We start from the raw sequence: 17,286 nt of genomic DNA, 5'->3' as shown, positions 1-17,286 counted from the left end.
CTTTGAAAAAAAAAAAGATTCTTGATAAACAACAAACAATAAACAAACGTTGCAATGTCCCCATTTTGTTATTTAATACCTATCCCCTGATCATTCTTCTTCTTATCAAATCTTGACATGTCCCCTTTTCAGTGTGAATGTGGCGTCCCTGACCCAGTCGGAGATTCGAGACATCATCCTGGGTATGGAGATCTCCGCCCCGTCAGCCCAGCGTCAGCAGATAGCCGAGATAGAGAAACAGACCAAGGAGCAGTCCCAGCTGACTGCCACCACCACACGCACGGTGAACAAGCATGGTGATGAGATCATCACCTCAACAACGAGTAACTACGAGACTCAGACCTATGCCTCCAAGACAGAGTGGCGCGTTAGAGCCATCTCTGCTACAAACTTGCATCTCCGCACGAACCACATCTATGTATCCTCAGATGACATTAAGGAGACTGGATACACATACATTTTGCCGAAGAATGTTCTGAAGAAGTTTATCATCATCTCAGACTTGCGCGCACAGATTGCCGGGTACCTGTATGGAGTTAGCCCCCCTGACAACCCGCAGGTGAAGGAGATACGGTGTATCGTGATGCCTCCACAGTGGGGCACTCACCAGACTGTTCACCTGCCCAATATTCTACCAGAACATGAATATCTCAAGGTAGTACTCTACTTATTCTTAAGTCACATGTATGTTTATTTTATTGTGTTCTATTAATGCCTTTATCTGACACTCTGCACAGGCTCATCAGGTACAGTACTTTCTGCTTTTCAAGATTTTTTTTGTTAAAGCAAACCTCTTCTAAATGAAAATCCAGTTTAGACATAAAGTGCAAAATTCCTAATTGGCCAGACTGCCCAGGCCTATATGGGATGACAATTATCGCACATGCATTAAGCACGGTGTTGAAAGAACAAGACTGAAAGGTAAAAGCTTATTCCCTGCATGTGTGTTGCAGGAGATGGAGCCCCTAGGGTGGATCCACACCCAGCCCAATGAGCTGCCCCAGCTGTCCCCCCAGGACATCACCACCCATGCCCGTGTGATGCAGGAGAATCAACACTGGGACGGGGAGAAGACAGTCATCATCACATGCAGGTAGGTTCACGGTCATCACCTCATGCAGTTAGGACTTAGTCATGTTTCTAAGGAGGCACATTGTTTTATCGCTGATTTCACCTACCTTTTTCTGCATTAAATTAACACTCAATGAAATTTATTTGGATCAATTATTCACTCACAGTTTATCCAATAATAATATCTTACGCTGTGAAGTGAGAGGGGAATTCTAGGAATTCCCTTTGTTCATAAGTGTGTTCGAAACATTTGTTGTCTTCTTCAAACAAGATACATTTTTACAGATTTTCATGTAATTTTCATTTAACCTTAATATGACTTTAATATGACTTGCATCAAGTATGAAGCTCATCGAGACAATATGCAGATGTTTGAGCCACCATTTCTGTGTCCAGTCCATATTTCTTGTAGCCTTTGAAGTATTACCATGATTTATTATCTTGTAAGTATAGCTCATTGAGATGAATAGCAGAGGGCATAAGTCAGTCAAACTACTGGCTTAAGATAGGGGTCAATCTTGAAGGTTAAAAACGTGTAACTCCATTTTGATATCGGCTGCATATCTCTTGTACCACTTGACAGACTTTTAAGAAGGTGCCTCAAGTGTTTATGCCATAATGACCATGTCTAGTGGGCATAAGTGGGTCATGCCAGTTGAGAGTCAACAGGGATTGTTTGAGGCCAATAGTTTGAGCCTTTATTTTTGTTTTCCAGCCTTTATCTTCTATTCCGTTTGAAGGATTTTCATTGCAATTTTCTTAAATGTTCAGGTAATTTAGACCATGATTGTGCAGAAGACATAAATCAGTTATTTAAAACCATATTTCGCTTGAAAGGTAATTAAGATCAGTTTTTCATCTCGGGCTTATTGACTGATGCTTTGTGTTGTGTCTGCACAGTTTCACGCCAGGTTCCTGCTCCCTAACGGCCTACAAGCTGACCCCTAGCGGGTATGACTGGGGTCGCCAGAACACGGACACTGGCAACAACCCCAAGGGCTACCTGCCCTCCCACTATGAGAGGGTGCAGATGCTGCTGTCTGACCGCTTCCTGGGTTTCTTCATGGTCCCTTCACAGACATCATGGAACTATAACTTCATGGGTGAGTAAACTGCAGCATAACAAGGTTGTTGCTCCAGATTTTGGCATAACTTGAAGTTTGTCATTTAATGCTTTATATTGATGAATTTAAACATGGGATCAAAAAGCTCCAGTAACAAAAAGCACAAGAATACAATTAAAAAACAAGAATACAATTTTAAAAAAAAGAAAAAAATAATCTTCAACTGGGCTCGAACCACTGACCCCTGGACTCCTGGAGTGAAAGTCTACTGCTAAGACCTCTCGGCCATCCGTGCTCACACAATGATGGATGTTTTTATACTTTATATAAGCAATTGTCTTAGTATAACAAAATATAACGACAACAATAGAACTCTCCAAATTATTCAATTGTTTCACGTTGCAATGCTTTATAATTTTCAGGTTTTTAAATCGTCAAAAGATTCATATAATAGATAATGCAGAGCTTGGTAAATGTTCAGTATTACTGTTTCCTCACAAATATCATTAACTAAAACGAAAAATTTACGAATCTGAATTAACTTTTATTTTTTTTGTCAATTTACCAAAACGTGTAAAGACCCCTTTAGAGTAAGAAACCAAATTTGATTTTAAAATATTTTTTTTAAACATTTCTAGGTTCATCATTTAACTGGCACAAATGAATTTGTTTTTGGTATTTTTTTTAATATGTGTTTATGAATGAACGTTTATTCATGCATGTAATGATTGTATCCTAGTTATGAAATAGATTATCGCATTTAAAAGACTTCTTTAAGCATTGATTACCTTAAAAGGGGAAAGTTATTAGCCTGTGCTGACTGCACTGGCTAATCTGGAACAACACATTAGTCAGCACAGGCTAATATGGGACAACACGTTACGCACATGCATACAGCAAATGTTTTCTGAATATTCGTAGGTGTGCGTCACGACCCCAACATGAAGTATGAGCTGATGCTGTCCAACCCAAAGGAGTTCTACCATGAGGTACACAGACCCTCACACTTCCTCAACTTCTCACAGATGGAGGAGGGGGAGCAAATAGGGGCTGATAGGGAGGACCTCTTTATTTAGGGGCTATACCAAGGGGACATCATTTGTAATGTGCTTTTAAGTGAACACTTATGCTGAAATGGCATTGATTGACCTCCTGAATCTAGTTTTTTTTTATGATTTGAGTTTTTCGTGTCGCTATTCAAATAAATGTACCAAATGGGGAGTATAATCAACATAATATTGTTTTTTACATAATTGTCCTTCATTTTGTTGCTGCTATTTAGTAGAAACTTGTTTTTGGATTTTGATTCAGAGCAAGTAGTATTTCATTGTGTTGATTCAGAGCAAGTAGTATTTCATTGTGTTGATTCAGAGCAAGTAGTATTTCATTGTGTTGATTCAGAGCAAGTAGTATTTCATTGTGTTGATTCAGAGCAAGTAGTATTTCATTGTGTTGATTCAGAGCAAGTAGTATTTCATTGTGTTGTTACTAAGACCTGCAAAAAAATCGATTATTCTCTACATTCAGAGAAACTGTTCATTTATTATCTTGTCTACTATATTTGAGAACATTTGTATTTCCCTGTGTTGGAGGCAAATATTGAAATATAAATGATAATATTAACTTATTAATGCATTGTTTAATCATAAATTTGCTTGTTCTCCCTTTGACTTGCCTGGAAGTGTTATGTTCTGTGCAGGTAATATGACTCATTGCCATAGCTATGTTTATTTGGTTTATAATGATAGCATATTCATCAGACTCGTATATCATACACATGCTTCATGTTGTGTTATACATTACATCATTGTGTTTAACGATCATGATAGGAAGCCTTTTGATTTCTTGTTAAGAAAGCATATTTCTACCCTTCCGGGCACCAGAATTTCGTTGCTTTCCCAAGAAAGACTGTATGGTTTCAGTGACCAGCATTTCTTACTATTACAGGAAGGCATCTTTAAATGTGTACGAAATTAATTTCAATATTGATAGCAAAATGCGTTATTATTTTATATTGTGAAATTAATTGAAATCATGCGGTTACATAATTAAGTGGAATTGGATATTCCTTTTTTATTTTCTGTAAATATTTTAGTTTTAAATATGCACAATTATTTTGTATAAGCGTTCTGTGGACATTTCTGTGAATGTGTTGTCATCAATGTATTACACTTTTCCATGTTATCTGATCATTTAAAACTATTTTTCATATATATCTAGTTTGATAACTCTGTTTGAGGCATGGCGTTAATCGGTGGGTTTATTAGTTGTCAGCACTTTTGGAGACCAGCAACAATATAGCTATCATAATAAATAAAGTTTGAGACAAATGGTTCAGCAATTATTCGACATTAACATGGATTATCTCTATTATGGTAATGCAACAATCTGTCAATAAAATGTTTCCATCAGACACGTTCGTTTTGCATTCTCACCAGAAAGCCATTGTTAAGTCATGCGCTACCGATGTCATCACAAGTTTATGGGAACATTTCTTAGACAAGCGTGGCTATCGGGACAGATAATCTGCAAGCTTAATAATGAACGAGTCGAGCTCCTGAGTAGGTCTGGGCTGTAACGACATTAAGTACAACATTAACCTTAGCAACTGCTAGAGTACATGACCAGCGTAATGCGGACATGGATCATATGTCATATGCGGCTTGGGTAATCTAGCCCGTTCTCGAAGGGAGACACAATTTCACAATGTGGACTTAACAGTTCAAATAACTATTTCATATACTCTTATTGCGGATGTATACATGTAATTAAGCGCGGTCATGCTGTGCAAATCCAGCGTTCCGAGTTCACCATTTCTCTCAAGACGGTTGCAGACATCACACTAAAATTTCTGAATACCGGTGAATAATATCAATTCTGTGCTAAAAGCCTGAACGGTAAGAAGTGCTTTGGCGCTTCAAGTTATTCTGTATCATTTTGTTGTCGAGAAATGTTATATAGACTTGAGCATATAACAGCTCAGCCTTCATATCACACATGTATTAATGAAAAACCACAACGCATATATAAATAATTACACATATTCAGTTATTGTATATTATAAAACTAGTAAGATATTGAATTTGAAATGTCTTCGTGAAACAACCTCCATGTGTGAAACAAAATCAACTAGTAGTAATAGGAAGGAATTCCAGAAGAACCACTGTTCCAGTGTCCGAGAATGGAACCATTGTTTCTTGATTTACCGATCTTAGAGGTGAATATGCAAGTGAAAATACAAACACCGTTATTTATTACTCGCAAATACGCGACCGTAATGCCTTTCCAAAGTAATACTGACTATATGAGAGATGTGTTTGGAAATGTGATGATCTTGCCTACCGTAGATAAATGTAAAACCCGATCTGACTTGAAGTGTGCTACGATGTGCTTATACATTTTGCAATGTTAACATTAAATTTGATATGATGTATTCGCCTTAGATCGCGAATTATGCTTGTGGGTATGCCAGCACGAAATCTTATTTTATATTGCGAAATAATAAGCAGTCTTCTAATGAATTATAATTACAAATACAATACGAATACATATCCTTTCATATGAAAGCACATGGAGCAATAGGCGACGAAGGCCATTAACGAATGACAGACGCATTATTATAGAGTACACAGAATCCGCACAACACAGTGACCCGATTCAGACGGTCTTCCGATTAAAATGTCATATTAACCCTCCAGTGGTAGTTGATGACAGGTTGGGGAGAACAAGTAATCTGAACAAAGTCCGTATGTCACAGTCCTGTCACTACGTGTCTGCAGTCTTCCACGGGAACGCTCCGGAAATCAACGGTAACTTTATTAACCCTCCGCGGGTGGCATTGTAACAATACTATTATTTGTAAGAGGATTGTGCGCTTTTCATATTAAATCGGAATCAATAAAACGTCTTTAACCAACACCCAATGTACCTTGAAATTATTGTAACCTGCTATTTGACCGCGTCATGTCAAAATGGGTCTTATGGCATATGCGGCCAGAGTATCTCCATTCTAGCCTTCGTACCAGCGCTGTCTGATACGGAGTTACCATAACCGTTAATGAGACAACTCGCACACAACATTGTGTGACCTAAACGGAAACAGGTTGTCTCGTGATCAGACTTCACACGCGGACCCGGAGCTACCCTGGCCGCATATGGACCAATTTCGCTTGACGTGGATCATTTGAAGAAGAAAAAAAGACAAATCTATTGAACAATTGCTATCATTTATACAATGTACATGTAAATATGCATAGCATCCATTGAACAATTGCTATCATTTATACAATGTACATGTAAATATGCATAGCATCCAGGACTGGCACTTATAATAAACAAAGCATTGAGCCTTTTTAGCTTTTCATATAATCTACATTTTGGTTAGGTTCTTTTTCCATTCGCGAAATCGTTTTATCGTATGAAACAGATAATAATGAAGCATGACAGTTGCACCATACGTCTTCATCATTTATGGATCAAACAACACAAACTAGACAAGAGGAAATAGGCGACTTTTGTATCGCTAATATTAGTTGTTTTTTTGCAAAAATAGTGTTTTAATAAGTTTAATTAGTTATAAGTTTTTTCTAAGTGTTCCAATGTATGGACTAATTCAGTTATAGCAGAGAATGTTTTCTAACTGAATCTGTAGTTGAAATAAATAAATGTTTAGCTTTTTTGTTCTTGAAAATGTTAAGGAATTGTTTAATGTTATTATACGTAATGCTATTGTAAAAACAGTTGCTGTGGACGTATATGATGACATACGCCTCGTGAATAATATTGTTGGAGTGAACTCTCTGAATATGTCCGCAGTTTGGTATGCGTATGCGTTTAAAGCAATTCCATATCGAATATATTATTTCTGGATGCCCTACTGTTGTTGCTTCATATAAATATTCGTGTGTGTCATTCAAACAACAGAACTTGTAAGGTTGTATGTCATAGTTTTGTCTAAGAGGTCATTTTCATGTCTTCTTATAATCCGCTTATAAATTGCTGCAGACGATCTTCTCTTTCGTAAATCATTCACATGTGTGGATTCTATCCTGTCTTAACCGACACAAAAACAAACCCTTTCCTGACATAGGATTGTCTTGAAATTGTTTTAAATGAGGATATATATTTTTGAACGTTTAAATGTCGTATGTCAAAATATATTTGAATGCCGTTAAATGTTACGGCGAAGTCCGCGAATAAGGCTAAGGAATACAAGTGATATGACCCCACAGACTGAATTTAGTTTTATATGCTATACTACATGATTGTTGTTTCCTTACAAGGCTTAATATGTAAATAAATGTATTGTTGCAGAATGAATATCTTATTAAATACGACATTTTAAGCTGATTATTGTAAGCCGAGGTATAACATCCGAAAGAGTGTAAGGCTGTAGAAGTCTTTAGCAATTTTACTGCTTTAACATGTAAATAATTGAACTCAGTTGAGTATTATTAATCCGCAATACACTGCACTTCATTGACTGGTAACAATAAGCAATCGGTCAAACTGACCGACGAGAATTCTCCAATGAACATCAAATACAAAATTACATTAACTCAACATTAGACAAGGTTTTCAACGGATGGTAAATGCTTTTCATCCATGTTGGCGTTTGATGTAATCCCGTGTGATTCGCTTCCACTGGGAAAGCTTTCATAAAAACAATAGCGACACACAAAGTTGGGCGCTCTGGTCTGTCATTCGTGACATCGGTATTTGTTATATCTCTACAGAAACCATATGTTAACGGCGTTATCAGAAGACACATGGTTATGATTCGTTTCGTTCCTTGGGACAGGGTGAATAACCTCAAGCATGTAAATATATATAACATCATCATTTGTTTCTGAAAAATATCAATACGATACCATGTGTGTGACTTCATTTCTATTCAGAGTTTTTACCCTTTGCATGCTGGGAAATTTGTCGTCTGCTAAATTGTCGTCTGCTGAATTTCTAAAATTAGTATTTTCTTCGATTTTTTTCAAAGAATACTATCAGAATAGCAAACAGTTTGGATCCTGATGAGACGCCACGTTCTGTGGCGTCTCATCTGGATCTATACTGTTTGCAAAGGCCTTCAAAATTCGGTTCCAGCACTGAAAGAGTTAAATATATATTCTTACAAGTTTACACACAAGAGTTCTTCAATAAACTGTACCATTATATCAAATTGTAATTGAGAACATTATATCATAGGTTTCACGGCGCATGAAGGTAATTAATAATGCCATGATTGTTTTATGTTTTTCTGATTGCTGGCACTCAATGAATAGCATTCATTGACGTGTAGCTCTTATTAAATTACTCATTAAGGTAGGTGCATAAACCACCCAAATTGAAACTGCGAAATATTTTTTAACTTTTATGACAATTTTCGGACAACATTCACATTTCACTTGTTATGGTTGTGGAAAGGAATGTACTCGTTAATATTATATCATCTTTTTTTGTATAATGAATAGTTTTCAAGAACTGTTTGAAACCCGTTTCGCACGCCAAAGTATTATAAAGTAAATATGTACTATGCGTTCTTTGGTCCCATCGACGTTAACCAGATGGCGACTAGGGAATTTAATCTGCTATGAACACGTTCGTCTGAAATACACCGGTGTTGCCAGTAGTCGCAGAATTGACCAGTCTGGTAAACACTCAGTGATGCGAACACTGCCATGTTATCCTCTACTGGTTTGTATTGTGCGCAATTACCTATTATGCCAAACTGAAAAATGTAAAAACATGGTTAATATGTCGTATACTATACAATGAATATAGAGGGTACGTTCATAATTATGGTAAAGTAATCAAGTTATCAAAATAGCAGTGGTTGAGTCTTTTAGTGTATTTTAATATCCACAAACATGCTGTTTATTTGTGTGAATCATTCAAGATGCGGATTGATAAATACAACTCATGTATTCCAAGCCGATCAACAGCCGAACACTTTACCATATGTCGTTCCATCGTTCTTGCTTTACTCAATGCTGAATATGGTTTACTATGCACACCATACAACTTCGACGTGTTTCCACTTTGACTTTGATCAGTTTTTCATCGTACACTGTCCCTATTAAAAGACGACGTAAAAAGTCTGTCTGAAATTATGAATTATTGAATTTCAGTTAAGTGCAATGCACTGTGGATGCCATTTAAGACATATATTAACTCGCAGCGATAGAACCTACGCGAGATAAATTCCCGTAACATAATTTTTATCGCGATAGATACGACTGTTATCGTGCCGTATTTAGTTACGTGGAGTAGGAAATATATGATAAACGGTTAAATGTGTTTTACACATGCGCCGAATGCTCAGCAAGGGTGTCAATGGACACTTATAAGTTCGCAGTGGCGTAGTGGATATGGCGTCCGCCTAGCGACCGGGAGGTCACGGGTTCGATCCACACTGTGAGAACGTTCTTTAGATCTCCACCTGAGACATCGAGTACTCACTCCAGTCCCAGGAAACGGACTCGATAGCGTTTCAAATGAGCGTTTGACTTTCGATGCAATCGAGCTAAAATAGATAGATATAAATTATGGGCATTTTCTACACTGAAAGAAGCAGCTAATACAACCCGTACTTAATGTTTCTTCCTAGGATTTGAACATGGGTGTTGAATGATAATAAATATTTTACGTTCGATACAATCGTGCTTGGCGTGTGTGTGTTTTTCAATCACAAAAGTTACAATGATAGTTGATTGTACATGTAGAAGACGCTTTCAAATTCTATGATGGCCTTGTCATTTCGCCGAATGCTACCCCGTGGGCGCTTTTTCTGTTCATATTCATGCGGACATTACGCGATCCGCTACATAATTTAAAAAAGGAAGAGATTTTTACGTAATCTTATTGCACTGAAAACGATCATTTGCAACCTGGTTACAGCTTTCCACAACAATTTATGGCGTTACGCAGTTAACCAATACATCTGCGGTTCCAGTCGGAGCAGAAAAAAGTATTATTATTTTACATGCGAGTTTCTTTTTCATTGTCTTCTCTATCCCCATCCATTCCAGTAATATCTTTTCTCAAGTGCACAGCCATTCATTACGCTGCCATCATTTAACTGCCGTTACATAAAGAATGCCTGGTTACTGTCCGATCGTTTTACAATATATTAGAAGATGCTTATAATAAAATAACGCCAGCCATAATGATTGTTTTATTCGTGCAGTGCCTGATAATTACAAAACGATAAGGAGGTTTGATGTTTTTATGTAAATCATACCATTACTCACCCAGTGTTACAATAAATAATCGCTGAGACTAAGCATTTATATATTTATTCATGTTTTGTCTGACGTTATTACAGTAAATCATGGATTCAGAAGCCCTTACAAATACATTTTGTAAAAAAGGTTTTCCTATTCGTTGCTATTTATATTAAAAATTCTACATATCTTTGTATCAAAATGCTATTTTTGTTTGATTCATTTCTTCTGTAATATATACATGATTTCAAGTAATATGACGCGAGTCAAAGTATATTATTTTATATATACTCCTTCTGACCGGATATAAATATACGACCATCTAAAAAGCTGTTGTATATGTTAGTCGAACGGTTTATCAATACATTGAGAGTTCAGCAATTGAGTTGAGTTCAGGTAATTTGCATACAAACACGTGTTATGCTTATAATTCACTTAAGATTTCTATCAACGAGTTATGTTGTATATGATTAAATTATGTGATTAGTGGGAATAAAATGAATTCTATAATTGCCTGATGATCGTTAATGCAAACGAATGAAAATGGGCTTACTTTCACATTAATACAAATATGATTTCAAACATAAATGTGATGAACAAAAGCTTATATTATGCTTTCCGGTGGTTTGTAGAGAAATATCAGTGAAATAAAACTGTATAGCTGCGCCACTCGTGAAAATATTATTTTGTATGATCACTCGTGAAATAAAATCGATATTCCATCGAATCCAACAAATATCCTCTCTTTATTACACACACACTTTATCTTCTCTAATATTTGATCGCGTTTTGATTCCCGGTTCTAAAACAATAGTAAGGTGGGGGATTGGTCATGATATTATTTCTACGTTTTTTCCCCCAGCTTTGTCTGATTCGAGAAGGACAGTTGTCAGTTACTGGCACACCGTATTGCAAAGGAAAATGTGACTTGGTGAACCCACCTGTGTGATATGCACGCAATACTGTTAAAAACTGTGAAACATCCTACTGAACAAAAAAACACACATACACATAACACCGTGTTTTGTGACCATGTACAAAGAGCAGAATACTTCATACAACTCAATCGTTTCATTAAATACAATAACGCAAATATTGCGAATTTGCAAATAAAGCCAAGTAGAGCATTAAACTGTAATGTCACATGCTAGGCACTTTTTGCACTTTATTTGCAAATAATTTGAACATTATTTACATTAAACAATTCGTATAATACGCATGTGTTAAGCCTGTTTAGCCTATGGATGCAATCGTTACTATGCTGATTTACTTGTCATTAAACTTCCAATTACACAAATATCAACATATAAGACATACTTATACGTTGTAAGATACATAAATCGAGCATGGCGTCCACAATGACCAACGCCAACATACGAAGAATTACAAGTCCATAACATTCGACTGAAACGTTATTATTATTTTGTAAATCACCATAGTCTGGATGGAAAGGCACAATTTGATTGAATTGTTGATATAACTCAGAAGTTGAATATTCATGAAATCCAATTTATGACATTCAGGTCTCCACTTTCACTTGATATGTCACCTTTCACCTTTGTCCATAACATGTTCTGAGAGCGTTAAATTGTCGGTGTCGTCCTCCTCCTCCTTAGTACCGTCGTTCTTGTGAATTGTTTAGATTTTCGCAGTTTTGAGTTTTGCAAGGGCACATACAGCAATGCAGGGAGTCCGAAGCGTTTGCAGCTGCTTCGACATGATGTACATCCTTCAGAACAGTTACAATGGGTTATTATCAATAATTCTTCAGGTGTATCATTGTTTATGGTCATGATTGGAATTATATGTTCGTTGTCCCGTTTCTTCTCAAATTCTGTCGTTGCCATGTTATTTGCCATCCCGTTTCGTGCGATGTTGGTTGAATTCGATCAGGAGTAACGAATGTTTCGGCAATTGCCACTTTTTTGTAAAAATGTTATGGCGCAGTTATTCTGTGTGGATTAATTGGGACTGCCATCAAAGAGATCCACCATATATTGAGATTTGTTTAGAAGAGGAAATGTACTACACATCACAGCGTGACAGGGGCTGAGTTTTTTCCCCGAAAGAATGGCAATTTTTCGCTGCCGAAAGTCCTTGAAGTCGGGGTAAGCATTAACAAAGAGTTAACTGCACACTTCGTCTCTTCAAAGCGTTTTTCAAAATGTTAATATTATACGCATTGTGTTTATGTCAAAGTGGTAGTAGATTGTATTTAAAGGGATCTTTTCACGGTTTGGTAAAATGACAAAATTGAAAAAAGTTGATTCAGATTCGCAAATTTTCGTTTTAGTTATGATATTTGTGAGGAATCAGTATTATTGAACATTTACCATAGTCCAATATAGCCATTATATGTATCTTCTGACGATTTGAAAACCTAAAAATTATAAAGCGTTGCAACGCGAAACGATTGAATAATTTGGAGAGTTCTGTTGTTGTCGTTTAAATGTACGAAACTACGAAGATTACTTATATAAGTAATAAAATACTGTACATATGGCTTATGCGTTTTTACTTCAGACTAATTCCAGGACTCCGGGGATCACTGGTTCGAGCCCTGGTACCGGCTACTTTTTTTCCTTTTTTAAATTTTATTCTTGATTTTTTACTGGAGCTTTTAAGATCCAATGTTTACATTTATCAATATAAAGCATTTAATGAAAAACTTCAAAATATGCCAAAATCTGTGAAAAGGCCTCTTTAATTCACTTATATTTCACTATAAAAACATGATAATAGTAAAGCAGGATGAGATGAGCAAATCTATATCATTGCCCACCAATGTTGTGGTAATATGACGGGATTATTCCACTGTTGCTTTACCAATAGCAACGTCTGCATCCCCTGGTGACAGAACGACATTATATCCATTTTTAGCCAGAGCTGTAATGATTAGAGCAATCAGGGCTGCCTTGTTTTTGTCACGAGACGAAAACTCGTCTTGTTTGCATGAGCAATTATTTCTTTGGTGGAACTCACAATACAGTTCATGTTTTTCTCTCGTCTCTGGTTTATGTTGTCTTTGATAGAAGGACCGTCTCCGTAGCTATTGAACACCACTGTCGCTTGTCCTTAATGTCAGGCAATGAATTCTGCATACGACTCGGCTATTGTGTTATATGTATCACCTTTTTACCATGGAAACGGTGGAGCAAAGAGCCACAATCAAACACGTAACAATCTATTTCAGGTATACATTTCATCATAGCATCACTTATTGCGTCGGTATCACGATCTCTTATTGCCTGTGCGATCTGAGTCTTGTCTGCTTTACGATGGTGTTGACTTCAAAGAGGGCAGGAGGCTGGGGGATCAGTTCCTACGACATTATGTCTTAAAGGGAAATATCTCCATATATGTACACTACCAGGAAACGTATAAACAAAAGCGCAGAGTCAATAGCACGGTCAAAAACGATTTTAACAGTTGAGCTATTTCCTAGAGTTTTTGCAAGGTCGTTTCTCTTGAATTTATAAGCAAATTCTGACTTTCTTTTGATATCTCTTATAATCTTATTCCAACCGTCTAAATTTCATGAACATTAACACCTGACCAAGCCACTTTCACATTGAACATGTTTCTCAGAATAGGACCAGATGTGTGTGATGAGCAGAAGTGCAATCTTTGTCTGCATTTTCTCGAGATAAAAAGCATCTCTTGCTGAGGGACGCAGTTACGTCTTTATGCTGCGGACTTGTATTACAGTTAAGTTCTGTGAAACTTTACAACGTACTGTTGTATTTGGATATTACAAATGCAGATGGGGTCAAGAGGATTTCATTTCCTCGGTCATACTACTACCGCGAGTCAGACCATCTGACATGATCGCTGGTGGACCCGCCAAGAACTGATTGCTCTACGAAAAAACACAAACTTTCGATTATCGTCTCTGTGCGTTTCCTTTAAATAGTTCATTTACAGCAGATTGTTATATGCAGATCGCAGGTAACTAAAGCGCCCAGCTGCAGCACATGCGGATATCCGGTGGGACACTTCCTGTAAGTGCATCGGCCAATACAAAGTACGATCTGTCTGTTATGTTTATAAAGAAACATATTTATATTAATATTTAAATATGCGATTCCACGCATTTTATCTGACCGGTCTTAAAACTTACTGTTCGGAAGAGCCTATTCATATGGATTTTAACGGTAGCTGAGTTCAGTTATCTCTTAAGAGAACTTGCAGAGCAGTCACCATGCAATATAACAGTTTACACAACTAAAGGTACCCTTACTTTTAATCAAGAATGCACTGAATATAATGTTAATGGACTATTTTTGTTTATATGGCTCGTATACATGGCGGTGTAATTAAACATTGCATGACAAAGACGAAGGCAACAGTACACCATTAAATACATCATACACCCGAACAAAAGGTAGGTTCCTTTCATATTTAATAAGAACTGTCTGATTTGAATAAAACCCCAAACTAATATCACTCAATAGCGAAGTAGCCATTACAACGTCGCTGGAAAGTATGTGACCTTTAATAAAAAATAAATGTGCATGGTACCTTTGTCGTTGCTTTGTTTGTTTCATTGTGATCTTCTCCAGCTGTCAATCTATCTATATAACTAACATTAATAAGATCCGCCTGGTTTAAACACATCAAAAATCTATTCGTTTCTGTTATAAACATATGTGACTGCGTCTCATGTTTATCTTTATATATTTATAACGTGACTGAAACATGCATGTTACGGCTTCTCGCATCACAATAAATCACATACACTCGCAATAAAAATAAAACTGTCATTATATCCTTAAATTTCACATCATATATTTGTGGTCACTAGACACCAGACTTATAATCATTGCTTATATAATATGATATATTGAAAAAGCTGAATATTTTTCACGCAGAAGTTTAAATATATAATATCACCCTGTAAGAGAATACTATAACATTCTTGAAATATACTCAAATAACGATAAACCATTTGTGCAGAGTGAGTGGACTTACAGTTGTTTTTCAATTAATATGGTGCTTATAATCGGCTATATATATATATATGGAAATGAAACTTTATCAAAACACTGAGTCCTTTATAACTTGCATTTCGCAATAATGGCGGGAACGATCCATTTAGCACTTATATCTGAAGAAGTCAAGTGAAATTTGCATTCAGCTTGCAATCTTGTAAACTTTCAATTTCAATCATCGAAGTTGACTTAATTGAGGTCTTTATAACAAAAACTTTTAATTTTATCCAATATATGTTACCTTAATTAAGATTAAATTAGTTAATTACATCAGCTGTTTAACTGTCTGATGTACAACTACGAGTAAAATCTTTGTGTTAATACTTAATAAAAAATGTACGTACGTATTGAATAAAAATGATGCGAACACAAAGATGACTCTCGCGAAAGTCAGGAAATTTACTTAACGTGTAACTGTAATTTTATACGGACATTGGTTTCTATAGAAAATAGTTTTTGCGCTCATTTTGACCCAGGCGCACACATCGGTCCCAAATTTATTTTGACAACCTGTCCGATGGTTCCTACGCTATTGAGAAATATTCGTCCAGACGCGTTCATATTAGTAGCATCACCACCACGTAGGCTGATTATTATTCCTGCTTTCTTCTTTTGGACGTATACAACATAATTACTCACAAACGTTCCGAGTAATTTGCCAAGAAAATGTCCATACATTTATAAAATGACACACACATTCGACGGATAATAAGTGGTAGGAGTCCCGACAACAAATCACAACTTCCCACTGAAGTATCTCCATGGTTTAATAAAGAAAGTCACTTAAATACTTATATTTTCCACATGCTTAATATAAATGATGAATAAACATGATACTAAAATATTCTTAGATGAGCGGTCTTTCCAAGTATGAGATTGGGCAAACTAATTTTGAATGAAACTGATCATTTGGTTTTCCCTCAGCGAGAACATGTGAATCGACATCTAAAGGCCTATTAAAATACGAATTACGAAATTACTTTTGACGGGAAATTGTGACAATTATAGATGCGTGTAAGTAATAACTACTGAAGTGGTCTTGTTTTCTCGGAGGAAGACGTCCTTATTGAGAACAATTAAGGCCTGCCAAAGAAAAGTTGGCTTCTTATTCAAACTTTAATGGCAATTGCAATTGGACTTTATCGTTTTACGTTGAGCTTATAAGTGCAAAATCGACTATTTCGAATCCGTTTTGTGTGTTGTTACGTGTGGTTGGCAGTAAAGAAAAGTTAGGAGTCTAACTCACGGCGTAATCGACCGAAAAATATAAGATTTTTTCAGAAAGCCCTATATGCATTTTCAACGAAATTTCGATAAACGCATAATAAATGTGTCGGCCTATTTTGATACAAAATTAGCCGCTGATGCTGACAGATGGAAAAAACAAAAGGATTTTCAAGATTTATTTTAAGACCTTGGGTTTCCCCTTAGGAAGTAAAAAAGCCGCTCAGTTGAATGATAAAATAAAAAACAGACAACTGCTCAAAACAAAACGCAAGTCAGAGACAAATATACAAAAACGAAACACCAACGAAGCAAAATCGTTTGACGAGGAACAATTTGAAAAAAAGGTTTGTTGTGTGTTTTTAAGTGAAATTTGTAATAAATATAACACTCTGATAATAATGAGAAAGTATGTAAACGTCAATAAATCTCAACTAAATAAAGTGATTGACACGCTACTATTAATTAATTTAGTAAGAAATTAGGTTAGCTTTTCCAACGCATTTTGGACGATATCATGTAGTCAAATATAACATTAAGGCTATGTTTAAACATAATTTTTTATATTAAATATATAATCTGGCCTACACTATCTTGATAGCGTTGTATCAAGGAATTTAAATTTTAAAGGAAAAGGACAATTCCGGGTGATGTTTTCAGAAATAACATATTGTATAGCAAATTGTTTGATATTATTTATTTATGTTAAACTTTTTT

The 17,286-nt window shown here is 36.1% G+C and overlaps 1 protein-coding gene across 1 annotated transcript in view; it reads left to right on the top strand.

The window, feature by feature from the left end:
• LOC127834580 (pre-mRNA-processing-splicing factor 8-like) overlaps positions 1-4,548 on the top strand; it is a 99,372-nt gene extending 94,824 nt beyond the window's left edge. The window contains 4 exon segments of the mRNA XM_052360575.1: positions 133-655; positions 954-1,093; positions 1,972-2,174; positions 3,057-4,548. Of these exon segments, the coding sequence (XP_052216535.1) occupies positions 133-655; positions 954-1,093; positions 1,972-2,174; positions 3,057-3,211 (1,021 nt within the window). The 3' untranslated portion in view covers positions 3,212-4,548.
• Positions 4,549-17,286: the final 12,738 nt, after the last annotated feature.

Source organism: Dreissena polymorpha, chromosome 1, assembly GCF_020536995.1.
Source record: "Dreissena polymorpha isolate Duluth1 chromosome 1, UMN_Dpol_1.0, whole genome shotgun sequence".
Taxonomy (NCBI): Eukaryota; Metazoa; Mollusca; class Bivalvia; order Myida; family Dreissenidae; genus Dreissena; species Dreissena polymorpha.
Note: the sequence above shows the minus strand (reverse complement) of the source record. Positions and strands in the feature narration are given on the sequence as shown.